Here is a 27612-nt window from a genome sequence, read left to right on the forward strand (position 1 = left end):
AATCATTCTTCTTTTTTAAACACCATAAACTGAAAGACCACTTTGGGATTCTCTTTGGCCTGTTTATCTCATAACTTGAATTTTTCTTCCTTACTATGTTGGTCATTCAAAGAAAGCATGACAGTACTTCTAACCTGTACACTGTACTGCTCATCACATTTTTACTGATATTCTATGCACAATATATAGGATGATTATAATTAAAGTTCACATTTCAAAAGGCTGTAACCGTGTAACTACTCAGTGGAACAATTTCATATCTAACATGATGACGTGTGTGACAATGGAATTTTATTTTACGCAGAATCCAATTTTAATTCTAAAAGTAGCCGCTAGCGTGATACATGGCACTGCAACACATGTGAATTACACGTATGATACTCCTGGCATGCAGTGAAACATTGCGACCATACCATTTATGCAAACGGCAAATATCCCCAATGATGTATGCTTCAAAAGAAGCTTCTATAAAAGCAGGTAGCTGCAGAATGTGTCAGTTCATTGCCTGTGAGCAGACAATATGTTAAAGCTCAATGTCAGTGTTACCAAGGATCAAGCACTTCTTGTGAAATTGTTTTACCAAAATAACAGTTGTGCCTTGACAGCATTGTGAAAGTTCAGAACATTAAAGGAATTAAAAACATGTTCTGTGACTGCAAATGGTTTACATGAAATGATCCAGAAATTTGAAGAGACAGGTTCCTTAGATGTCAAACCTGGCAGAGGACGGAAGCCCACTGAACAACAGACAGTGGAGGAAGTAGCCACAGCATTAGAGGAAGAAAGGATGGCAAATGTCATAGGAAGCAGCAGTGCACAGCATATTGCATGGTCTTTAGACAACCCATAAACATGGTTCACAAAGTCATAAGGGAATTCTGTGCTATTATTCTTACAAGATCCTGCATTCAGCAATTGCTTAATCCTGACCAGGGTGCACAAGAAACATCTGCTGTGCAGTTTCTTGTTCAGACTGAACTGGACAATGATTGGCCATGGAACATTTTCTGGACCGGAAAGGCTCACTTCCCTCTGGACAGCGCTGCAAATATGTACAACTACAAACCCACACGTCGTGCAACAGATTCTGCTTCATTCCCGAAGGTCACCCATTGGTGTGATTTTACAGCAATCATTATTGGACCTTTCTTTTTCGAGAAGCTCAGTCCTGCTGTCGTTACTTGCATTGTTAATGGCTAACGACATGCATCTCTCTTAGCCAATCAGGTGATTCCAACATTTCAATGGCATCAGTGCTTGGCTTCAACAGTTTTTTATGCAGGATGGTACCCCTCCTCAAATCGCCACCCCTGGCAAGAAGTTGCTTCAGACACATTTTACCGAGGCCAGAATCATCAGCTGACATTTTTGTACAACGTGGCCAGCGCACTCACTGGATCTGAACCCCTGCAACTTTTGGCTGTGGGGACATCTCAAAGACTGTTTATCATGGACACATAGCCAACTTAGCAGCATTACGTGCCATATCCACAACATTTTGAGTGAAACTCTACTATGCGATTTTGCAATTTCAGCACATTGTCAACAACAGAGGACAGCATATCAAACATGTTGTTGTGTAACCACATAATGCACCGTGTGTATCCTACGTTTTGCGGCATTTTGAATTACCCACTATGGTATTGCAGTGCCATGTATCGTCCTAGTGGCAACTTTTAGAACTAATGTTGATTTTTGCACAAAATAAAATTCCATTGTTGCACAGATCATCATGTTAAATATTAAATCATTCTGCTGAGTAGTTACCCAGTTACAGCCTTTTGAAATATGAACTTTAATAATAATTACGCCTCTCTCTCGCGTGCGCTCTGTGTGTTTGCTTGTGTGTGTAAAAAAGAGCCTCCACAGCTTAGTCAGTATAGACGAAGCCCTTTGTTCGGAAAGATCCAGGTTCGATTCCCATCCAAGACATGAGGAGCCTTTATCTGGTCTCTTTCAACTAAAGGTGAGTTAGCTGGTCTCATAGAGGTAGGGGGTTTTTTCACCTGGGAACTCTGGTTGTTTGTCCCAAAGAACGCAAACCAGCTCATGAACACATGCATCTACAGTCATAAAAACTCCCCCCCCCCCAATCCAATGCCAGACTCTGTAACAAGCTGGTTGGGTTTCTCACAGTCGCATCCATCACAATTATCAATATGAGAGAGAGAGAGAGAGAGATGCAACATACCATCTTCACAGGTTCATTTCTTCATAGAAAATTCAAATATAAATCATATGTCTAAAATCCTTCTATTAAATTCTTTAAATTATTTGCATATTGAAAGAGGATTTAATTATTAAATATAAAAAATCAAAATGAAACATGAAACAATTAGCAAATAAATATGTTCCTCTTAATTTAATGAAAAAGTTTTGTTTGTTGGTTATCAAAAATGGATCTGATAGATGTTTTTTTGGCAATGCAAACAACTACATGGCTGAAAGACTTGCAGTGCTTATGAGCATTGTGTGTTTGAGTTTGACAAACCAGAAATATTTTTATATTCAAAGGCATAAGAGATTTTCATGAACATTAAATGACTTTTCAAGAAATTACATTCATAAAAGCAGGAAAATTTTTGGAGGGGGGGGGGTACTCTGTTTGAGCTCTATTTTTTAAAAAAAGTAGGATTATTTTAAGAAAAATAATCTACACTTTTGAAGATAAAATTATATATAGACTTACATTACCACCGAAATCTTTTTCAAAATTAAATTAAAACAATTTAATTTAATTTTGTTTTACTTGAACCTATAAAATAATTTAATTTACTCTAGAAAACAAAGTAAAACTTTCTCATTATGTTAACATTTAAATTATAATCCTTAAAGTTCAAATAAAATACTGAAGAAGAAACTTTCTTTTAAAAATCTGAATGGCATAGTTTATTATGGGAAAGTTTCACCCTAACTTGTTCTTTGATGCACACATACACACACAAAAACAAAAACTTTAGTCCAATTTTGCTTTTCCCAGTTGCTATGATCATTGTATGTTGTTACTGATTTATTATTAAGAAACTTCAAAGAACACATCATCGAAATTACTCACTCAAGCAGCAGCATCGCTATTATACTAAAACCTTGAACTTATTTATGCTTTTAACAATGCATTCCACTCCCCCACTGACCTATCTCCATGTAATATAGTACTCTTATTCTCTTTTCACCATATCCATGTACAGCATTCGGAAATGGCCGCTTATACTTCTCCTCTCACCTCCACTTCATGCATAATTCCTTCCATATTAATCCTGTAAAACCTAACCAACTTTAAAGATCTCTATCATATTGCATTCTTTTTATGCTTCTGTTTGTATTATTTTAAATAGTATTTATCCTCTCTGAAACCTAATCAAGCAATTAACTTATCCCTTCTCCACAATATCACAAACACTAGCTTTTGAATTTTTGAATATTTTGTAGTTAATTCTTTTATTCCTGAAGGTTATTTATTTCCTTGTATTATTTTAAAGCACCAGGATGTATTTTTAAATAATTTAAGTCTAAGCCATCCAGACATAAAAGTGGAATTTTGTCTTTCCCAATAGCAGCACCAAAACTGTTAATGAAAAATTCATTATGATTATTACTGCAAACTAAAGTAAAGTATACTGGAGAAGAAATTATATTCTCGTGCTCAGCCTAATTTTATCCAAGAATGGGCAAACAAAAGTTGCATGTGAAATGTCTTCATGACTAGGTTACCTGTATGTAGACCACTTGACTTGGCATTACATTGGCCATATATTCCATAATGCATAGCACACTCCTTTCTTGGGCATGTATAATGCCATGCATTACAGTAAGAGAAGATTAGCTATATCAGATCCATCTAAACTACTTGGATTTGGACTACCAGTTATTTTTGGAAAACCTTAAACCACATTAGAACTGGTCATGATGTAAACACCATTTACAAAAATGGAAATGGACTGACTCTCCTGCTTGTGACTGCAATTATCACTCTCAAACTATTGACCATATTTCATTGGACTGCCTAATATATGCTTTAGAGGACACTATCCAAGATATACATAATGTTATGACAGAAGCTATAAAGCGGCTTGAAAAATTGAAAATTGCTTTGTAAAACTTTCTTTTATGTGACTGTTAATTCTCAGATATCTGTTATATTGGTGTATTATGTTTCTCGCTGTATTTTAGCATCATATGATAAATAAATAGTACGAGAAACTAACTGCATGTATATTGCCATCTATTATAGTAAGAGAAATTAGACTGGTTTCAACCTTTATTGTAGTTTTATAAGTGGGCTTACAATGCAGATTTCAATAAAAGTAGAAACAAACTTCACTTAAAGAGACTACATTTATGTAAAAAACAGTTGACTTCACCCTAGTAAAAACATGCCAGAATACATATTTTACATTCTTACACTGAACCAAATGACAGAGTATGTACCTATTTGGAACCAATAATATCCTTCAGCAACCAAGACCTAGAAATATAGTCCAGAGTAACCAAAACACAGTAATTACTCAGATTAGGCCCAGTAAACAAAGGTAATTTGTCCTTTTACCATTTCTCTTAAAAGGAAACTGATGGATTCCATTATATTGCCCACAATGACATACACTGCCCTAACTTGGTCTTTGACAGACAAGCATACACACAAAAGAGCAAACACTTAGAGTATGCTAGCAAGCAATGAAGTGAACTATTGTGTGAATTAAAAAAAAAAGCACAGGAAGTAAAAAATTCAGAACAATTAGACAGGTCACAAAAGTTGTTGATGTTATTCAAAAAGAGTGAAACAAAGAGACAAGTTATTGATGTTATTCAAAAAGAGACACTTTGGGAGAGGTCATTGCCCAGAAGTGAGATGCAACAGGCTGATATCATTGTCATCATTGAACACAAGCAAGACCCATTTGGTTGTAAGTAAAGGATCATAATGAGCATCGTTCACTATAAATCATCATTACTACTAATGATTTACTTAATCCAATTTTGGAGAGGAGTTTTTCAGAAAAAGTATAAAAAATGCTGTCAGAAAGAATTTGGCTATCAATGCGGCATTTGCAAAACTGGATTTGATTTTGCATCACAACAATGCACATTTTGCTTCTTTTTTTTTTTTTTTTTTCAACCTGAAAGTTTTTAACAAAACAGCATTCTAATGCTTTCTCAATCATCTTATTTCTTCTCAACCAGCAACTTCCAATTTTTATTTCTAAAAACAGAAATTAGTATTAAAAGGAAGGAAAGTGGATTACATAGAAGAATATATATGATTAAATAATATTCACAATAATCCTCTTCAACTCATGCAAAGAATCGAAGAGTATTTCTTAACCTTTAATTAGTAGCATGGGATCAAATTGACCCCATTCAACTAATGAAATAAACTGAACTTGAATAACAGCTGTCATTCAAATTTGATTTCTGACAAAATCAATGATGGATTTTTTTTTGCAATTTTGAGAAGCTGAATTGAGGAATGATTTTTAGTGAAGATGGGAAATTAAATATGGAAATAGACAACAGAATCAACAAAGCTGGTATGGTAGGAAGTCAATTGAATAAATTCATATGGAATGAGAGAAATTATTGGAACACTAAATTAGCTGTATACAAGACAATGTTCAAACCAGTTTTAACTTATGGATATGAGAGCTGGGTCAGAAGTAAAACACTTGACCAAAAACTAGAGACCGCAGATATGAGTGTCCTGAGAAAGATTAGAGGCATGAACAGATGGCATCAATGGCAATATCATATTAAAAACAAGGATATTAGAAAAGAACTTGACATTGTCAGCAGGGCCAGCAGAAGCGGGTATGCGCATGCGGGCACCGCTACAAAGAGGGCGCCGCTAACGGGGCATGGTTCATAAGTTCATTTTTAAGAAACAAAATTTTTATCATAAAAACAAAAAATTCTTAGAATGATCAATATTAAAATAAATAAGGCTGGATACACCAAATAAAAATTTTAAAAAATTGTATATTGCCACCTCTTTGATCAGCCAGCTGTTTACAATTTTGCAGCGAGAGCAGGTTAAACTTGCCTGCAGATGTTGCGTCTACTGCAGTCTATCTAAAGTGAAACGGTGAATGGTTTTTATGCGTAGAAGCGAATTTTCATATAAAACATTTGTTGCTAGTTAACCAATCATATGGGACACATCTCAGTAGGCTACTTACAGTAGTGCAGTGCAGTGCAGACTGTTATTTCATCTCTGTGTTGTGTTGTGTAATAATTTCTTGTGGGTATAAAATAGAAATGGAATCAAAAATTAAAAAGTTATCCAGTGCACAAAATCATAAGCGTCATGCTGCTAAAGAAGCAGATATTAAGAAACAAACTGGGGTTCTTAATAAATTTGTTAAAATATTAAAATATTCTGATGCAGATTGTAGCCAACTCGATACATCAGAAATCAGAGTTGAAGAATCGTGCACATCATCCAGTTTGCATGAAAGGACTATTGCAACTATTGAACAAGATAACAAGATGCATGATTTAAGTGAAAAACAGTTAGGAGAAGATTTAGTTGTAGTTGACCACGAAACTAACACATTGTTATTCTCTGTAAATTTAGAAGATCCAGGGAATGGGAATATATTGATGAAAAATTACGAGTTGTTTTAATTGAAATGGGACCTGTTCAAAATAAAAATATATATCCCAGAGATACATATGATTGTAAATTTGGTGACATGTATTATAATTGAAAAATGGAAAACGGGAAGCTCGTACAAAAAACATGGCTCATTTATTCTGAAACTTTAAATTCTGTTTTTTGCTTTTGTTGCAAACTTTTCACACCTACTGAATCAAGTAGTCCTGTAGAAGGTTATAACGATTGGAAAAATGTAAGTACAACTTTGCATAGACATGAGACTAGTTTAACTCACATGAAAAATTTCTTGAAATGGAAGGAACTTGATAAAAATTTAAAAAACAAAACTACTATTGATTGCCAGACTCAAAGCATGTATGAAATGGAAAACAAACATTGGACAAGTGTTTTAGAATGCTTGATTGAAATTATAAAATTCCTTGGTAGCCAAAATTTAGCTTTTTGCGGATCATCTGATAAATTATATGAAAGGAATGACGGCAATTTTTTAAAATTAGTCGAACAGCTTGCGAAGTTTGATTCTGTTATGGAAAATCATGTTGAAAGGACCCTACAATGAAACAATAGAGTACACTATTTGAGTAAAGACAGTCAAAATGAAATATTGGAAACTTTCATCATCATCATCATCATCATCATCTTCCTTCTTTGGACCCTCTTTTACCTTGCGGTGTCGAGGGTCCATTGATCATCGGACCTCACTCTGTTTACAGGATAAGGTGGTCAGCATTATGCCCCGGTGTATCCTATGGCCTGTAGTGAAGTTGAGTAAAGACAGTCAAAATGAAATATTGGAAACTTTCATCATCATCATCATCATCATCATCTTCCTTCTTTGGACCCTCTTTTACCTTGCGGTGTCGAGGGTCCATTGATCATCGGACCTCACTCTGTTTACAGGATAAGGTGGTCAGCATTATGCCCCGGTGTATCCTATGGCCTGTAGTGTTGGGTTCTCAGGGCCAGTTTGCCTGCTTTGCGGGATGAAAAACCCCAGAATAACCTGGGGGAAAAACCCTGCTGTCCACGCCCAAGACTGGCTAACTTGGCTATGGCTGAGGAAGATCCTTCAGCTCCTCACGTCACCGACCTGAGGAGCTGAAGTCATCGAACCTAGGACACTCCTTCCCCAGGCATATGGTTGCGAAGCGCATAGCCACTAGGCTAACCGCGCGGACCTTTAGGTAATGCAATCGGGGATACAATTTTATTATCAATTCGAAAATCAAAATAATTCCATAACTTTTGACTTCACACCTGATGCAAGTAAAACAGAACAAATGACAATTATTATTCGCTTTGTTTCCTGTGACAATGGAATTGTCAAGATCAGGGAAAACGTTTTAAGTTTTGCAGATATATCAGATTCCCCAGGACGTGGTTTATGTGCAACAATAATGGAACAACTGGAAAAATGGAACATTCCCATTGAAGGCATGCAAGGTCAAGGGTATCACAATGGGCAAATATGAAAGGGGAAAAAAATGGGCTCCAAAATTTGCTTTTGAACAAAAATCCTCAAGCTTTTTACGTACCATGTGCTGCGCATACTCTAAATTTGATCATTAATGATGCAGCCAAAGTGAATGCAGATACAATTAGTTTCTTTGCAATTCTTCGAGAAATATACAATTTCTTTTCAATCTCTTACAAACGTTGGGCAATTATTTTAAAGTTCGTAAAAAATTTAACATTGAAACAGATCAGAAACGCGATGGGAAAGTAAAATTAATGCAATCCGCCCAATATCAGTTAGGAGAAATTTACGATGCATTTTTTGAAATTTTAAATAATGAAAATTTTAATAAAGAATCTCAACATGAAGCACAACATTATGTGCTAAAATGAAGCACTACAAATTTATTTGCTCTCTTATAATTTGGCATGATTTACTTAACAGAATAAACCCTGTGAGTAAAATGCTTCAAGACAAAAATATGAACATTACACTTGTTTTCAGATACAAATTTTAAAGAAGTTCTAAAATGGCAAAATAACTGAGTGAAGAGGTGGATGGAGAACAAGAATTTAAAATTGGTACGGAAGTTTGACGACGAAAGAAGACACGATAATTTGACTACGAGCATCATGATGAAATGCCATAATTGCCAGAAGATAAATTTAGAGTGAATGCATTTTATACACTAGACATTGAAGTGTATAAAACACATTCACTCTGTGTGAATGTGTTTTATAATGTGTTCATTAATAGAATGTTTTGAACAACTAAAAACATATGATAATTTCAATTTGTGTAGATTACTACAAATTAATAATGAAGATATACGAAAAAATTGTGATGATTTAGACATTCTCTTGAAGGATGGCGACAATAAAGACGTAAATACAATAGAACTATATGATGAGTTATGTGCTTTCTAGGTTATATTTTCGGAAGGATAACTTAAATATTCAAAACTCTTTCGATATTCTTAATTTTATTTGTCCAATAATTTATCTTTCCCTAATTTTTCAATTGCTTTAAGAATACTATTAACCTTATCTGTTAGTGTAGCAAGTGGTGAATGTTCCTTTTCCAAGTTGAAATTGATAAAAACCTACTTAAGAACAAGTATGTCACAAAAAAGGCTTGTTAGTTCGGCTTTAATACTGAAAATGATATATGTGCGGAATTAGACGTTAAGACCATTATTTCTAATTTTGTGAATAATCAAAAACCCTAAGATTTTAATAAAAAAATTTCAAGTATATTTATGTAATTTAATTTATTTTCTGTTATTCTATAAAAATGTTATTTTTTGAATGTTCTAAATGTTCTAATTATTTCTGAATTCTTTTCTTATTTTCTCATCTATCTTGAGAAAATAAGAAAATTTCTTTTCTAATTCTTTTATTTTCCTAAAAGATAGTTCCACTTATAAAAATTATTAAAATTTTTTTATTACTAAGAATTTAGTAACTTGTAAAATGTAAGAATTTTTAAAACTTTAGTTCAAATAAATTTTAACTTTAATTAAAATTCATTTTAATTTTGTTAGCGATTCAGGTTGGTAAGAAGGCTATAATCCCTGTATCATAATATTCAATGATTAAAGTGAAGTGGCTTTATCAAAATTTGCTTTAACTTTTGAATATTCGGGTTTTTAACGATTATCCTGCCTAGTCAACACCCCTGGTTCGTTACATTTAGCGAATCAACGTGTGGCTGTTCTCTCAAAATTTATTTAAGAAATTTTAAATAATTCAAATTTTTATTATTGTAAAAGAACCACACATGCCCGGATCGTTACAGGGGCACTTAGACAGAAATTGCATGTGGGTGGCAAAGACCCTAGCGCCGGTTCTGATTATGAGCATCCAGGAATGCATAAGCAGAGCTAATCTCAGGTGGTATGTTCACTTAAAAAACAGAATGGGCAAGGAAAGATTAGCAAAACAACTGTTCTCTGCCAGGTTGGCTGAAAAACAACCCAGAGGAAGACCAAGATATAGGTGAATTGATATGGTACAAAGTGCCTTAGACGATAGAAATATAAGATCTGATAATGTTGGAGTCTTGACAAGTAACAGACTGATTTAGAGGAAAATTGTAGATAGGGAGTTGATGATGATGATGATGAATTTCTTGCTTTCCCCTGCACCGAATCAGTTTTATGACAGCCATTGGTGCAATCAGTTGTGGAGTAAGGAATGATTTCTGATGTTCTGACCCCATGTGACTACTTACATGAGTATTTTTCAAGAAATTTTTTTTTCGATTTTGTACTTTTATGCATATTTTCTTGTTCTAGTCACAATGATTACATTTGTTGACACTGCTGTGTAATATGTCCAAGATCGAAGTACCGTAAAGTAAGGTCAAAGTGTGAAAACTGTCTGAGCTTTTGTTGCAATGAGCATTCTTCAGTAAGATGCAATAACTGTATGAAAAATTAAGACTGAATTAAAATGTTAATAACTAATATATACGAGAGAGATAAACCAAGTGGTCCGACAGGGATGTCCCCTCTCAGCAACTCTTTTTAATATCTACTTAAATGAAATAATAATAAAATGGAATAAAAATTTACATGAAGGAATTAAACTTTCCCCTACAGTAAACTTAAACACTCTCCTTTTTGCTGACGACCAAATAATAATTACAAATTCTGAAGATAACTTACAGAAAGCTATTTTAGATCTCAATGAGATAGCAAAGATTATGGTATGATAATATCAACAGAAAAATAAAAAATTATGGCCTTTAAAGGACAAGATCCAGCAAGAACTAAAACAGTAATAGATAACAAGATCTTAGAACAGATGAATTCATTTAACTACCTAAGATGTATGATCACATATGAAAATGAAAAAGATATAAACGTAAAAATTGCAAAGTATTTAAAAATAACAGGTGCAATTAACTCTATATTTAAACCAAACCTAGTTCAAAAACAAACTAGACTAAAAGTATACAATACTTTTAGCCCTACCAGTCTTAATGTATGGAAGCAAAATCTGGACAATAAAACAAAAAGACAAAGATTAATAACAGCAGAAATGAAGTTTATGAGAAAAACTGCAAAGTATATCCTATTTGATCACAAAAGAAACGAAGAAATTATGAAAGAATTAAACCAAGAACCAGTAATAGAAAAAATTAAAAAATATAAACATAAATGGATGGAACACGTCCAAAGAATGAAAACAGAAAGATTACTAAAACAAGCCTTAAAGTACAAGCCATTAGGGGGAAAAAAACAAAACAAAACAGGAAGTCCTCTTAAACGATTCAATGATGACTTCTAAGGCCAGAACAGGCCATGCTAGGACTAAATCCTTGATATGCATGATGATGATAATTAATATAAAAATAAAGCAATATTAATGATTTGTTTATTTCATTTTAATGAAATAAACAAATACATACAATAATCAACCTTAAAATAAATAAAAACACTTCACGAGAAATATTGAGAAATTAAAGAAATATCATAACTTTAATTTAATATCACAAAAACAACAGAATTAGAAGCTGATCTGTCAAATACATTAAATCAAGATCTGCTACACATGGTTATTAATATTTCAAAAAATGTAAGCACTAAAGCATGTGAAAAAAGTATCATAAATCTCAATAGAAAATACTTAACATTGCTAGAATGATCTAAGAAAAATACAACTAAATTACCTGCCGACAAACGGGTTGTTAACTTATCTGGCCAGCCTCCAGCAGAAGATGAGCTAAATGTACTAGCAAGAGGTAATAAGTTTGTAATTTTGCCCAAATGTATTCCATATCTAGATTTCATACACCATATTGAAAAAAGCACCAGTCACGTGTCTAGTACTGAAACTAATAGACTACGTTTTGAAATAGCCAAATTGATCTATGATGCCCAACCATCAGAACTGTATATTCCACCAGCAGAATTAAAAGCCCTGAATTCAATAAAACATAATAATAATATAGTTATCACCAAAGCTGACAAAGGTAATATGACTGTAGTCTTAGATGCAAAATCATGAGATCGGAAAATGAATTTACTGCTTCATGATCACAGCACTTACTCCCAACTTAATAATGATCCTACCAAAAGTCAGCTCAAAAAACTCAACAAGTTACTGGATGAAACAACATACGCAGATGAAGAAACCATCAAAAGACTCAAAACATACCATGCAAGACCTCCCAGAATATACGGTTCATCAAAATTACATAAAAGTAACTGTCCACTCAGGTCTATTGTGGATTCTATAGGCAGTCCCACATAAAAAATATCAAGATTCCTGTCTAACCTTCTCTATCCCCTCACTCGCCACTCAACCTCTTCAATAAAAAATTCCATAAATTTCATACAAGGATAAAAGACATTAAATTAACAGATACAGACATGTTAGTAAGTTTTGACATTGTATGTCTCTCTTCACTAACATCCCTCACAAAGAAATAATATAATTGCTAACTCAAAAATTTCCACCAGACATAGTGGAATTATTCAAATTGCAATCACATCAGGTTACTCCACATGGAAAGATAACATATATAAACAATAGGAGGAACAGCAATGAGCTCGCCCTTATCACCCAACTTTTTTCTTGAACTCCTAGAAGACAGAATTTTCGCTCTTGACCCAAAACCAGCAATGCAGTTATGCTACATTAAAGGTGTCTTTGCAGTTTGGAGTCACACAGAATCTGAACTCAACACATTTCTACAAAAAATTAACACTCTGTATCCTTGTATCAAGTTCACACTAGAAAAGGAATCATCAATAGGTATCTCCTTTCATGATGTACACATCCAGCAAAAACAAGATGGATCCATTTCCACTTCTGTCTACCAAAAACCAACTTTTTCAGGTCGTTAATATCCATAATACATAAGCTCACTATCCATCTCAAAAATATGGCATCAAATCTTCAGTATCCAGAGCACACAAGATTTCTTCTTCTGAAGAATCCCTAAAACAAGAATTGGAAATTATCAAAGAAACACCCTACTAAATGAATATAATCCAATAACAACCCAAAAAATAATTAACCCCTACAAATCAACCCAGACAAGAAGAAGCCCAGGACTCCCATTCCATATATTAAAGGCATCTCTGAATATGTGGAAAAAATTATGAGACAATATCAACTCATTCCTACCTACAAGCCCATCAACCAAATTCACAACTTGCTGCCTTCTCCAAAAGACAAACTCTCACCAATGATGTAACCTGGCATATACCAAATACCATGTTCACGTTACTTGTCTTACCATGGACAAACAGGAATATCTATAAATAAACATATCTCTGAACATCAAGATCACATCTGCCTTAGCAAACCTCACAATTCGGGCTTGCACAACATGGAATCGAAAATGCTAACCAGGATCCAATGGCAAATTGCCAAGTTATTACTACATAGATCCACATATAAACATGAACGATTATATAAAGAAAGTGCTGAAGCCTTACTTCATAGACCTAATCTTAATCGAAATGACTGTCTCACTATTCCAAAAGTGTGGGAAATTGTTATCCTCAATTGTATTCAATAATTTGTCTGCTACATTTTAATTTAATTAATTTTAATTTCAGCCCATTAGTTTTTAATCCATGACTGTATACATAGAGGGATTCCAATTTAAGCATGCACACTACTGTTTTTCTTTTTTAATTCAATTCCTATTGTCGTTCGTTAGTTGTACTGATGATGTCTTATGATACATAAGACAAAATATTTACATAATAAAAAGTTATTTACTGAGGCATACATGTTATTCTATAGTTATGGATACTCTACAGGTTTCACTATATTAAAAAAAAAAAAAAAAAAACTTTAATTTTGGGGTCAAATAGGCCCAAGGCGACCAATTCTGTAACAAAAAAAAAAGGTGCTAATAATTAAAGATTCAGAAGTGTTTCCTGAATGCTTTGAAATAAAGGGGAAAAAACAATAAGAAATCTGGAAATTCAAGTAAAGACCGCTGTTACGAAGAAGACAAATTTAAGTAATTAAATCTGAGTGATTAATTACTTTATAGTTTATCAGCCAAAAAAATTGAGTGATTAATTATTTTTTGTTACAGTTTATCAGAAAAAAAATAATTATGAGTATTTTTGATCATTTTTTGTAAATGTAATAATGCCATATAAGATGCTACCCAAATGTTTCTAGATTGGCTATAAGTACACATACAACTGCCAATACAATTTACAAGTGAACAGAATGATCTTCAACTAAGTTAAGAATCCATTTTATTTTTCAGTCAGTCTGGAAACTTGTGTGGCACCTCACATGCCATGCTGTTTACCTTTATGCCAAAATCTTTTTCCAGAATATCATCTTCAGCACCATAAGCAACTCCCAATATATGCTCTCTTAGTGTTCTATATGCTGATTCAATTAATGTAAATTTTTTGCTGTCAGCTTCTGATGAACAGCTGTCAGGATGGTATTTTTTTGCAAGCTGCAAAAATGCTTGTCTTAATTCTTTCACATCAGGATTTTCTGATATATTCAGGATTTTGCAGCATTCCTGTTGAATAATAATAAAATATAAAATATTAACTGCAGCCTAGATAATCCTTGAAAAAAGAATTCCCAATTTACTTAAACAATTCAATATGGTTCATAAATTTCCATAAGTTACTATATTTTGTGGTTGTTAAAACATGAAATACAGGGATAATACTCTCTCTCTTTTTTTCTTTTTAATAAAGTAGGAAAAACAAAGTTAAACATTTTAAAGATAAAGCTCAGATGGCTGTTATATGAAGTGCGGGGGAGGGATAAGGATAAGAATACTGGTCCTAAACACAGTCACTGAGTTGGGCCTGCAGTTTCAGATTCACATGCAAAGCACCTTCCTATTCAAAATATTGATTGCCATTTTATGGTCTCTAAGGCAAAATAGCCCTTTCCTGCTAAAATACAACTTCCAAATCCCACAGATATTTTCCAACCAAGTACCCTTGCACTGAAGGCTGATCAAATGTCCACTATACACACACAGTAACCTAGGTTGAATTTTGGTATACATTCTCCAGCCAGTTTGTTTATTTGTGGAATGAAAAACCAAAATTACATAAAAAATAAAGCCTGCTGCTTCTATCATATGATATATGAGATTGAATTGATTCGTCTTCATTTGAAAAAGTGCTTCCATTTCCAAAAAATTTTATTCATACCAGTGAGTGATAAGAATCAAATTCAGCCCCCCCCCCCCCCCAAAGAAAAAGATGTAAGTCACTGTTATCCTTCCAATTCGTTCTGAAGGAGAGAAGTATGAAGTTCTGGAACATTCAAACAAATCCAATATTTCCAAAATCCAAATTTTATGCAATTTATACAAAATTTAAACAATTTAATGCCAATTTACACAAGTCTTATAAATTTTTATATAAAAACTATTCAAAAAGTATACTAAACTTTACTACTATTTCAATGCCATCCTCTATTCCTTAAATATGATATAACGTATATGTTGAAGTATAGGATGACCGGCATATAAGACGAGGCCAAAATTTTAGGCTATTTTTAGGTTTAAGCTTATGTTGATTGTATAAGATGACCCCCCTCCCAATTTCTTCTTTCTTGTATTAATGCAACGTTAGGTATTGTTGTTATATCCGTTACTTTTATATTGTTGTTATTATTATTATTATTATTCAGGCCTCCATGGAGTCAAAAGACTCATCGTGGGAGGTCCTTCCTAAGAACATAAAGTCTGTCAAGACTCATCGAGGGGAGGCCCCCCCCTAAGAAACATAAAGTCAATCATACCACTCCTTAAACTCATTGACTGTTCTCGCTCTCACCACTCCATCAGGCAAATGCAGTCCACGGTTCAACGACCCTCCATGCAAAGAAACCACTCCTCACCCTCTTGCTCACAGTTTCCTTTTGTAACTTCCAGGGATGACCTCTTGTCATCACTCCTTCCCACTGTTCAACCAAGCGAAAGAACTCCCCAGTGTCAACCCTGTAACCACCTCTCAACAGTTTAAAAGTCTCAATCATATCACATCACCTTCTTCTATCCACCAAACTCTGCTAGTCCACATTCCCTCAGCCGATCCTCATAACCAAAATTGTACAGTCCTGAAACCATCTTTGTCATCCGTCTTTGCACCCTTTCCACAGTTAATTTATCCCCTTCAAATCCTGGGGAACAAATCTGAGAACAATAGTCTAAGTGTGGTCTAATCAGAGACTTATACAACGGAATGATAACCCTTTTATCTCTGCAGGTCAGTATCATTCTCATAATTGCAGCAATCCTCTGTGTTACCTTCACCATCTTTGATATGTCCCCTAAATTTCAGGTTTCTATCAATCATCAACCCCAGATCTCTTGTCTCCCCTACCTCCATAGAGTATGCAGCATCCATCCATTCCAAGATCTTAACACTACTGATGACACACAAACTGGCCTATAATTAGACACTTCCAGTCTGTTACCACCCTTTACCAGACTTTCATTGAAAAGCCAGTCAGTTCCCTAGCACATTCTCTCAAAACTCGTGGTGAAATACCATCCAGTCCCAAAGCTTTACTGACATCCAGAGTACTTAGTATCTGAAACACACTCTCCTCCTGTACCTCTAAACCTCGAACCTGCCCTATCCCTCTAGCATTAAAACTGACTCCTCTGGGATGAAATACTCCAATAAAGTGTTCATTGAACAATTCCACTATGTCCTCGGCATCAGTCACTCTATTCCCATTTTTATCCTACAATATCATTCTTCCACAGTCATTTCTCCTCTTACTGGCCACATAGCTAAAAACTTCCCGAGGATTTTCTTTGGATCTTAGTGCCAATCTCCTCTCATTTCCAGTTTTGCTTTCCTTACCACACTAGTCACTCTTCTGGCCTGTGTCTTATATTCTTCATGCATCTTCTCTTCGCCTGTCTCCTTATATCTCTTCCATAGCCTCTTTTTTGCATGCAATTTCTGTTTAATATTGTCTGTTTTCCACTTTACTCCAAATTGTGTCCTCTTCTTCACTCATGGTATACAACTTACCATTGCTGATAACAAATATTCTTTTACAATTTCCCATGCACTACTGATATCCTGGCCTTCCAATTCCACGAAACTTCCCGAAGTTGACGTCTAAGACTATTATAATCACCTGCTTTATAATTCCACATAAGTTCCTGTCTCTTTGATATTCCTGCATGTCTATTCATTTTCCAAGTCAAAACCATATAGTCACTCTCTGCAACTGGTGGGAGAGTTGTCATCTCAGTTATTAGCAATTCTTCTGATACTATAACCAAATCCAAAACTCTTGAACCTCTTATTCCCTCTGTTACACGTTGCCTAAGACATTTGTCCCTCAAGAATTCTAGAAATTCCATTCCCCTATTGCGACATGCATCTTCCTCTCTCCAATTTATACTACTGTAGTTAAAATCTCCCATAACAATCATTCTTCTTGCACTTGCCAAACTTAACTGTCTAAACATCTCCTGGTCCCCATCCTCTGTGCTTCTGGGTCTGTAGCAACGCCCTACTATATATCCTGTCTTGCCTACCTCTACCTCACACCATATGCTCTCAAAATCATTTATCTCACTGCCTCCCAAAGCCTCCGCTCTTAGAGGACATAGGTCATCACTTATCATAAGCAGTACTCCACCACCACACTTTCCCCTCCTATCCTGCCGAAAAATGCTGTACCCAGCGATTTCTATTCCTGTTATTATATCCTCTTCTGTCAACCACGTCTCAGTGATCCCAATAATTTTTGGCCAGGCTGATGCTATCTGTGCCACTAATTCCTCTCCCTTATTCCAGATACTCCTGGCATTAATATAAAAACTAATATTAATATAAAGTATAGAAACAATGGCATTTATATGCCATTGTTTCTATACCCAGCATTATTTCCTCTAGACTCCACTAGGCTCAGTGTTACCTGATGTCGTCTCCCTTCTCCCAAGTATCCATTCCCACAAGAGGCCACCCCTGCTATCATCATCCCTGGGACACGCTTACTCATTCAGAACAGCAATCTCTCCAGATGCCTATGTCCTTCCTCATTCAAATGTAAGCGGTCTAACGCATACAATTCCTCTCTTTCCTCAAACGCACTCCAAGCATCCACATATACCAGTCTTCTCTTGTCACACATTGTAGCTATTATGTCATTCAATATTACTGCTCTTCTGCTCAGCTCATCATTATCATACCTAGGCAACACGCACACTATTTTTCCTCTCTCTGTCTTCTTCCTGCATAGCCGTTATTTTTTTTGCATAGCATAGATTTAGCATTTAAACGAATTATCCTAATTAAAAGTGATTAGCCCCAATTTTAATTAATTATTAATTTTGCAATTTTTTTTTAATTTTAGGATTATTAAAACTGTTATCATTTAAAATCATGGAACCAGCAACAAAACAAAGAAAGTATGATGCTCAATTTAAAATAAGGGTAATTGAAATGGCAAAGCAAACTAATATAACTGTGCTGCTGCAAGAAAGTTTGACATAACCAAGAAGATGGTAAGAGAATGGAGGAAGAAAGAAGATATTTTTAAAAAATTGCCAAAGAAAAATGTGCGATGAGAACGAGGATCAACGAGGAGCAACAAAACAAAGAAAGTATAATGCTCAATGTAAAATAAGGGTAATTGAAATGGCAAAGCAAACTAATAACTGTGCTGCTGCAAGAAAGTTTGACATAACCGAGAAGATGGTAAGAGAATGGAGGAAGAAAGAAGATATTTTTAAAAAATTGCCAAAGAAAAATGTGCGATGAGAATGAGGATCACCCAATGGCCGCAACTGGAAAATCACGTTGCAGAATGGGTATTCGAACAAAGGCAGAATGGTTATCTTGTTACAAGAAATATGATTAGAGCATATGGATTAAAATGGTCAAGATTGAATCCAGATGAAAGTATAGAATTTCAAGATACTCCAGGATGATGTAATTGTTTTATGAACAGATAAAATCTGGTAATACGACAAAAAAAGAAAACTGCTCAAAAACTACCAGCAGATCTTGACCACAAACTTACCAGGTTCCATACATTTATTATTCAGTTGAGACAAGCACATAAATTTCTATTGTCAAATATTGGAAATATGGATGAAACTCCTATGAGCTTTGATACGATAAGCAATAAAACAGTGGAGGCTAAAGGTAGTAAGAGTGTGCTAGCTCAAAGTACAGGTCATGAAAAAACAAGGTCTATGGCTGTGTTGTCATGTTTGGCTGATGGAACCAAGTTAACACCAATGATCATCATCAAAAGTAAAACTAAACCTAAGATAAAATTTCGTTCAGGTGTTTTTGTACATTTTCACGAAAAAGAATGGATGGACGAAAATGGCATGAAATTAAGGATAAATAATGTGTGGAACACGAGACCAGGCGGTATAATGCAGAAATGCAGTTTATTAGTATGGGATATGTTTTGTAGTCGTTTAACTGAGAATACTAAAAGTTTCCTAGAAAAAAATAACACAAAAATTGCTGTTATACCAGGTGGTTTAACTTCTATATTGCAACCACTAGACATCTGCTTGAACAAACCATTTAAAGATCACATGCAAGAAGAGTGGAATAATTGGATGTTGACTGGTGAAAAATCATTTACAAACAGTGGATTTATGTGTGCTGCATCACTTGATATGTTGTGCAATTTTGTGATCAAAGCATGGAATAAAGTAAAAGTAGAGACTGTAATAAAATCATTTAAAAAGTGTGGTATCTCTAATCTTATGGATGGTATGGAAGATGATCTGTTGTGGGACACTGATGACGATGAAAATGAAGTCAATTCAATGGATTCGAACTGAGATCCATATGACGATCATTTAAACAATGAATCTGAAGAACTATTTTCAACAGATGATGAAGAAAATTAACATGAAAATTGAGGTTAATAATTATTATTTGTTTTTTAAGACTTACTCTATTGTAATATTTTAAATAAATTTATGTAACAAAAAATTAATTTGATTTGTTTATATACACTGCCTATTTTCTTATATAATGATGTATTGTAACTACCTAAATGTTCATCCAAGAAATTAAGCTTCCCTTTTTATACTTGCTATATACGATGACCCATGATTTCGAGGGGTTTTCTGTAGTATTTGAGAGTCGTCTTATACGCCGTTATTTTTGCTTGTAAATTACGTATATTAATATCTAATATAGAAATCGGAAACAATATGGAAATCATTTTGATTTATATTAGCCCATTTAGATGTCTTTGCTAAATGTTTTTAATGAATTTATCTGAAAAGGTATGATTTAGAATAATACCGCACCGATCAGTTTATTCTTAAATTTAGTAATAGTCTTCAGATATGTCTGAAATTTTCCTAATTCTTTCCAATCAATTAATCTTGAATTTCTTCAATCATTCTAATAAAGTTTGATATTATTATTATTATTATAATTATCATGGAGTCAGAGATTCATAGTGGGAGGAACACACTATTGCACACAATGCTCTACCAACCATGCCTTAATGTGATTCAATGTGTCTACATTCACAACACGCTTGGCCAATGCTTTCAACTCGCCAACCATTCTCAATGCAAAGAACCAGATACTCACTCCTCTGCACAACTCACCTTATACAGCTTCCAGCGATGGCATCTTGTTGTGTCCCCCCCCTTCCTCTCATTCTATGAAAAATCTTTTCCATGTCAACCTGATAACAACTCGTGACTAGTTTTATATGCCTCATTACAACATTCAAATCACTGGATTCAATTTTTTCTTTTTCTTGAAACTTATAAGGTACCCAGGGAATGGAAGAAAGGTAAGATAGTGCCATTGCATAAGGGTGGTAGCAGATTGGAAGTGTCTAATTACAGGCCAGTTTGTGTGTGTCATCAGTAGTTGTTAAGGTCTTGGAGAAATTAGTGAGGGACCATATACAGATTTGGGCAGATGAGGGTAATGTTATCTGTGAGAATCAACATGGATTTGTTAAGGGACAATCTTGCTTTAGTAATATGATTGCCTTTTATAATAAAGTGACAAGAGCAGTTGATGAGGGAAAGGCATATACTGCCATTTTTTTGGATTTTGCAAAGGCATTTGATAGGGTGCCACATGATAAGCTGATGCTTAAGTTGCAGCACATGAGTTAAGATATCGGGTTAGTCAACTGGATTCAGGATTGGCTGTCTGATAGGTATCAGAGAGTTGTTATGGTGGGGGGAAATATCAAGGAGGCAGAAGGTTACAAGTTTAATGCAGCAAAATTACCGGCCAATCAGCATAACAGGAATCATTATCAAGGTCTTAGAGAAAATAGTCAAGAGGAAAATACAAGATTGGATAGAAGAAAATGGGATACTGTATCGGGGACAGCATGGTTTTGTGAAGGGTAGGTCATGCCTCAGTAACTTGCTCACGTATTATAACACAGTGACGGCTGAACTGGATAAGGGTAATGGGTTTACAGTGATTCTGCTGGACCTTGCTAAGGCCTTTGACAGGATACCACATGGAATTCTAATCAGTAAATTGCAGCATATGGGAATGGACATAGGGTTGGTGAGATGGATAGGAGGGTGGTTGACGGAGAGATATCAGAGAGTGGTTTACTCAGGAGTAGAGTCCACTAGACGGCCTGTGACTAGTGGTGTACCACAAGGATCTGTTCTTGGACCACTGCTGTTTAATTTGTTCATAAATGATATAGGAAAGGATCTGAGAGGAACAGTTCATTTGTTTGCGGATGATGCGAAGTTGGGTAGGGCAATAGTGAATGCAGATGACGTCAAAATTTTGCAGGATGATTTGGATAGATTGGAGGTCTGGGCTAGGGAGAATGGATGTCAATTTAATGTGGCAAAATGTAAGGTTATGCATTTTGGGGTGAAAAGATGGGAGGCAGTTTACTGCATTGGTGGAACCGTGCTCCAGGAAATTGATGAGGCACGAGATTTAGGAGTGTTGGTGGATAAGGAATTGAAATTTAGGGGACACATTGCAAAAGTGGCCAAATCAGCTCATCAAATCACTTGGTTGCTGAAGAATACGTTGACAAGCAGAGACAAGCAGGTTATTGTTCCTCTGTATCGAGCCTTGATAAGACCTCATCTCGACTACTGTGCTCAGATTTGGTCACCTAGGTTTCTTCTTGATGGGGAGGAGGTGGAGAGGATCCAGAGGCGAGTGACCAAGATGATAGCAGGTCTGTGGAATGAACCGTATGAGAACAGGTTGAGGATTTGTGGGTTGCAAAAATTGGTTGATAGGCGGAGGAGGGGAGATATGATTGAGACATTCAAATTACTGAAGGGTTTCTATAAAATTAATTCAGAAGATATTTTTGAGAACAGGGCTGGTTGTGGGAGGACTAGGGGACATCCATGGAAACTGGGCAAAAGTGTGGTTAGTAAAGGTGTTAGAGCTGGGTTCTTTACTTTTAGAGTAGTGAATGAGTGGAATGCGCTCCCTGAGTCTGTGGTGGATGCTGTGACAGTGAATGAGTTTAAGGCGAGGTATGATAGATACTGTATGAATGTCGAATAGTTGTGATGAAAATGATTTGGGGCCTCCCTCGATGAGTCTAATGACTCCCTGGAGTTGCCCGTAATAATAATAATAATAATAATAATAATAAAATATAAGGTCTTGAGGTTTGGGACACACATCGATGGGATGCTGTATACTCTATTGGAAGAGATATACTGGAGGAAGTAGGGGAAGACAAGAGATCCGGGGTTGATGATTGATAGAAACCTGAAATTCAAGGGACATATTGCAAAGGTGGTGAAGGTAACATAGAGGATTGCTGCAATACTGAGAAGGACACTGACCTGTAGAAGATAAAAGAGGTATCATTCCGCTGTATAAGACTCTGATCAGACCACACTTAGACTATTGTTTTCAAATTTGGTCTCTCTAGGATTTGAAGGGGATAAATTAACTGTAGAAAGGGTACAAAGGTGGATAACAAAGATGGCTTTTAGGACTGTACAATGTTAGTTATGAGGATCAGCTGAAGGAATGTAGACTGCAGAGTTTGGTGGATAGAAGAAGGAGAAGTGATATGATCAAGACTTTTAAACTGTTGAGAGGCAGTTACAGGATTGACACTGGGAAGTTCTTTCACTTGGTGGAACAGCAGGAAGGAGCAATGACAAGGGGCCATCCCTGGAAGTTACGAAAGGAAGCTGTGAGCAAGAGGATGAGGAATGGTTTCTTTGCATGGAGGGTGATTGAACCATGGAATGCATTGCCTGATAGAGTGGTGAGAGCAAGAATCAATGAGTTCAAGGAGTGGTATGATAGACTTTGTGTTTCTTCAGAAGGTCATCCTACTAAGTTGTTCTGCATAGTTTTTGCAGTATATTGTTTTGTGTTTTTAGCTTGGATGCTGTGTTAATGAGATGTGGTTTAAAAGATAGAGTTCTATCCAAAGTAATGCCCAGATATTTTGGGAATCTGTTGTAGCTTAGAAGTTTGTGGTTGAAGTAGATCATAAGTTCTTTGTTAGCCTGGTTATTGTTCAGGTGGAAGCATGAAACTTCTGTTTTGCTAAGATTTGGGTGTAATCTCCATTTGCTGAAGCATTCATCTAGGACTGCAAGATCATTTGTTAGTGTATCTTCCATTGTAGTAAAATTGGTGTGTCTAGTGGCTAGAGCGATGTCATAAGCATAGCAAAACTTCCTGGAGGCTGTATTAGGCAAAAATATGCGATGTATAAGTTAAAAAGGAGGAGAGCCAGAACTGACCCTTGTGGTAATCCATTATTCAGTGTTCGTTTGCTTTTGTTCTCATCCATACACACTTGGAACAAGTGGTTGCTTAACATGTTATCAATTAGTTTGCTATTGTTCTGCATGGGACTGCAAGGAGCAATTTGCAGATTGCACCATGCCTCCAGACTGTATCATAAGCTGCAGTAAGATCTACTAAAGCTATAGCGTTTTTCAGGCACTGTTGGTAGCCTGCCTCTATATGTGTGGTGAGTGACAGAACTTGATCACAGCAGCTTCGTTTATGTCTGAATCTAGCCTGTTCCACTGGGACTTGTTCTATTATCTTAGGGGCAATTTTCTATTGAGGATGAGTCTTTCTAGGAGCTTATAACAGGCGCTAAGCAGGGCGATTGGTCGGAAATTTTCTGGTTTGTTGTTGGTTTTTCATGGTTTTAAGATGGGATAATTTTTGTCCTCTTAAACTCTGTTAAATCATAACTGTATAAAATTAATTGCTATTAATTAGTATAAAATAAATATTTAATAATGATTCATTCATTGGTGTATAGGCTAGGCTATCACGAAACAATCGTATTGATTGCGATCCTCCTCCTCTTCTTATTAGGCCTAGTGGCCTGTTAAGTTCGTATTTGGCATAGCCTATTACAATTCGAAACCGCAACCGCCTCGAGAATAAAGTGGTTAGCCCTATGCCTCCCAGTGTGTCTTATGTCTATGTGTGAGACGAAAAACCCGAGTATCCGGATAGAAAAAACCCATACCACCATATAAGAATATCTAACTCACCTTTAGTCGAAAGAGACCAGATAAAGGTTCCTCATGTCTTGGATAGGCATCGAACCCAGGTTTTTCCAGCCAAAGGGCTTCGTCTATATTGACTGAGCTACGGAGGCTCAATGACTGCACTAAGCTACCATAAAGAAATCATATTGCTGCTTCTTTATTATCAATGCGCGAATCATTATACCTGTAAATAAACATGAATAATTTCTTTTTCACATTATCTTTTCCTTTTTGATGTATAGTGTTAGCAATGCAGGTATTGACAGACATAGGATTCATCTTGTAAAGAGATGCCGTAAACTTACAGTATCGATAAATACAGTACAGTACTGTAAACATAATTTCACTTCCTTATGATTTTTTTTAATAACAATCTCTTTTTTTTCTAGCTTACTTTATTATAAGAATACAGCATATAATACATATGCGTTAATCGACTGTTTATATTATCAGTATATTATCAGTAATATTTCCAGTCAACAGTCAAAAGTTATACGCAGATTTTTGAACAACACGAGGGTCAGTGCCTCTAATCCCAGCATTGTTCAAGGGCTAACTGTATATTCATCATCATCATCAGCCATTGTCAATCCACTGCTGGATGAAGGAGTTTCCAGGATTACTTCAAGACTGTCTGTCCATGGTTCTCCTTTCCCATGTCACTCCTGCAAATCTGATGATATCATCAATCCACTGTGATTTAGGTCAGCATCGTGGTCATTTTTCCTCTGATAGAATCGAATCCATTACTTCTTTTGTCCATCGTTGACTTGTCTTCGAGCAATATGTCCAGCCTATTGCCACTTCAGATGTTTCACTCTTTCTATGAAGTCAGAGACTTTTGTTTGGTTTCTTATCCATGTATTCCTTTTGCAATCCAGTCTTGTGATACCAATCATACTTCTTTCCATACTAAATTGTGTTGTTCTTAATTTTTGAATTTCCTTTGCCTTTTGTGTCCATGTTTGACAGCCATATGACAATATAGGAAGAATACATTGGTTAAAAACTTTTCTCTTCAGGCTTAATGGTAGTAGTTGGCTTTTGAATACTGAATGTAGTTTTCCAAATGCTTTCCACCCAAGCATCATGTGTCTTTTATTTTCATCCATGATATTTTGTTCCACTGATATCTGTTGCCCTAAGTATATTATTATTATTATTATTATTATTATTATTATTATTACGGGTATCTCCATGGAGTCAGTAGACTCATCGCGGGAGACCCAAGCTAGCAAAACAATATCTGTCATATCTCTTCTTGAATTCATTTACAGATGAAGAGCTCACAACAAAGTCAGGCAATGAATTCCACTCATTCACCACCCTCCAGGCAAAAAACCTTGTTCTGACACCTTTGTTAACCACACTCTTCTTTAATTTCCAGAGATGACCTCTTGTTCTTCCATCACTATCACACAGCTGAAACATTTCCCCTGCATCAATCCTATAAAAACCTTTTAGTAATTTGAATGTTTCTATCATATCCCCTCTTCTTCGCCTATCAACCAATCTCTGCAATCCACAAGCTCTCAATCTATCAATGTAGGGAGCATTTTTTATATCACTCACCAACTTGGTCACTCTTCTCTGAACCCTCTCCACAGCCTCCTCATCTCCAAGGAATCCAGGTGACCAGACCTGAGCACAGTAATCCAAATGTGGAAGTATCAATGCTTTATAAAGGGGAAAAATAACCTCTTTATCTCTGGATGTCAGTGTGTTCCTCAACAACCAAGTAATCCTATGTGCAATCTTGGACACCTTAGCAATGTGTCCTCTGAACTTCATCTTTCATATGTAATGATCTACTTGTTTAATTTCATCATTAATGATTTTTATTATTTCCGGGTGGACATAACTATTGAACATAACTTGGGTCTTCTTCAGGCTAACTGTTTTGCTAACAATTTGAAGTTCATGTATACAGGTCTGTAATTCATGTGTAGCTGAAGTAAAGATAACTATGTCACCTGCAAAGCATAAATGGCTTAAGTAGCTTCCATTTATCTTCAAACCTTTCCCTTCCAAATCAAGAAGTTTGAATATTTCTTCTGTGAATAATTTTGGAGATATTGTGTCACGCTGTGTTATCCCTCTCTGTATTTCTGCAGTAGAGATTTCCATTGAAATGAATTGCTGTTGTGGCATTGGTGTACACTGATTTGATGTCCTGACATATGGCTCCTCCAGTTGCTGGTTTCGTAATGCTTTAAGTATTGCAAAATAAAATAAATAAAATAAATAAATAAAACCAAGACATAGTGGTAACTGTGCATTACACAGTTTAATAATCTGTTGTACAACTTGAATATGGTCCATTGTGCTAAAGCCACTTCAAAAGCCTGCCTGTTCTTTTGGTTGTGCTAGGTCTAGAGTCGTACAAAGCCTATAAGCCAAGACTTTTGTAAACACTTTTTAAACCAGCGATAGTAGACTGATGGGCCGGTAGTTTTTCAGGTCTTCTACTTCACCTTTTTTATGTATCAGAATTAGGGTAGCCTTCTTCCATGTTCTTGGTACGTCGGTTTTCCTCAAACATAAGGTAAATAGTTTTGCCAAAATTTTGTAGATCATTTCTCCACCTGCTTTTAGAAGTTCAGATACAACTCATCCTCACCTGCGGCTTTTCCACTTTGCAAGCATAGGATGATCCACATAACTTCTTCTGGTAGAATCTGTGGTACTTCAGCTATTTCATAGTTGTTTTCTTCTTCTTCTTCATTTAATTCGTCATCCTGATATAATAGTGAGTAAAATTCTTCAATTCTTTTTGCTATAGCTATTTTTGCTATGTAGTTTGACTTCAACCATCTGTTTATTGCTGTTCATCAACTGCTGTTTGGCTTTCTTTGAAACTAGTTGTTTTTGATTGTTTGTTGTATGAATTTACAATTGAATTTCCTTATTTCTTCTGTGATACATTTTCTGATCGTTTTGCACAATTCGGTGTATTCAATTTTATTCTGTAAGTTATTTGATTGTTTCATTTCCCTTCATTTCTTCATAAGCTGTTTTGTTTCTTCAGAAATTTTGTCTTGTTTCTGTTTTGTGGTACCAG

The 27612-nt window shown here is 35.4% G+C and overlaps 1 protein-coding gene across 4 annotated transcripts in view; it reads right to left on the bottom strand.

Moving 5' to 3' along the window:
* Nucleotides 1-27612, bottom strand: part of LOC150109414 (dnaJ homolog subfamily C member 28) — a 120272-nt gene that overhangs the window by 53865 nt on the left and 38795 nt on the right. For 3 of the 4 annotated variants that reach the window (XM_090408047.1, XM_090408038.1, XM_090408056.1), the window contains exon 3: nt 14361-14585. The exons of the other annotated variant lie outside the window; for it this stretch is intronic. In XM_090408047.1, the coding sequence (XP_090264173.1) occupies nt 14361-14585 (225 nt within the window). The remainder of the gene's footprint in view (nt 1-14360; nt 14586-27612) is intronic. 4 annotated transcript variants of the gene reach the window in all.

The sequence above is a fragment of the Typopeltis vanoorti genome, chromosome 2 (assembly GCF_054136105.1).
Source record: "Typopeltis vanoorti isolate ZY-2024b chromosome 2, IOZ_Tvanoo_1.0, whole genome shotgun sequence".
Taxonomy (NCBI): domain Eukaryota; kingdom Metazoa; phylum Arthropoda; class Arachnida; order Uropygi; family Thelyphonidae; genus Typopeltis; species Typopeltis vanoorti.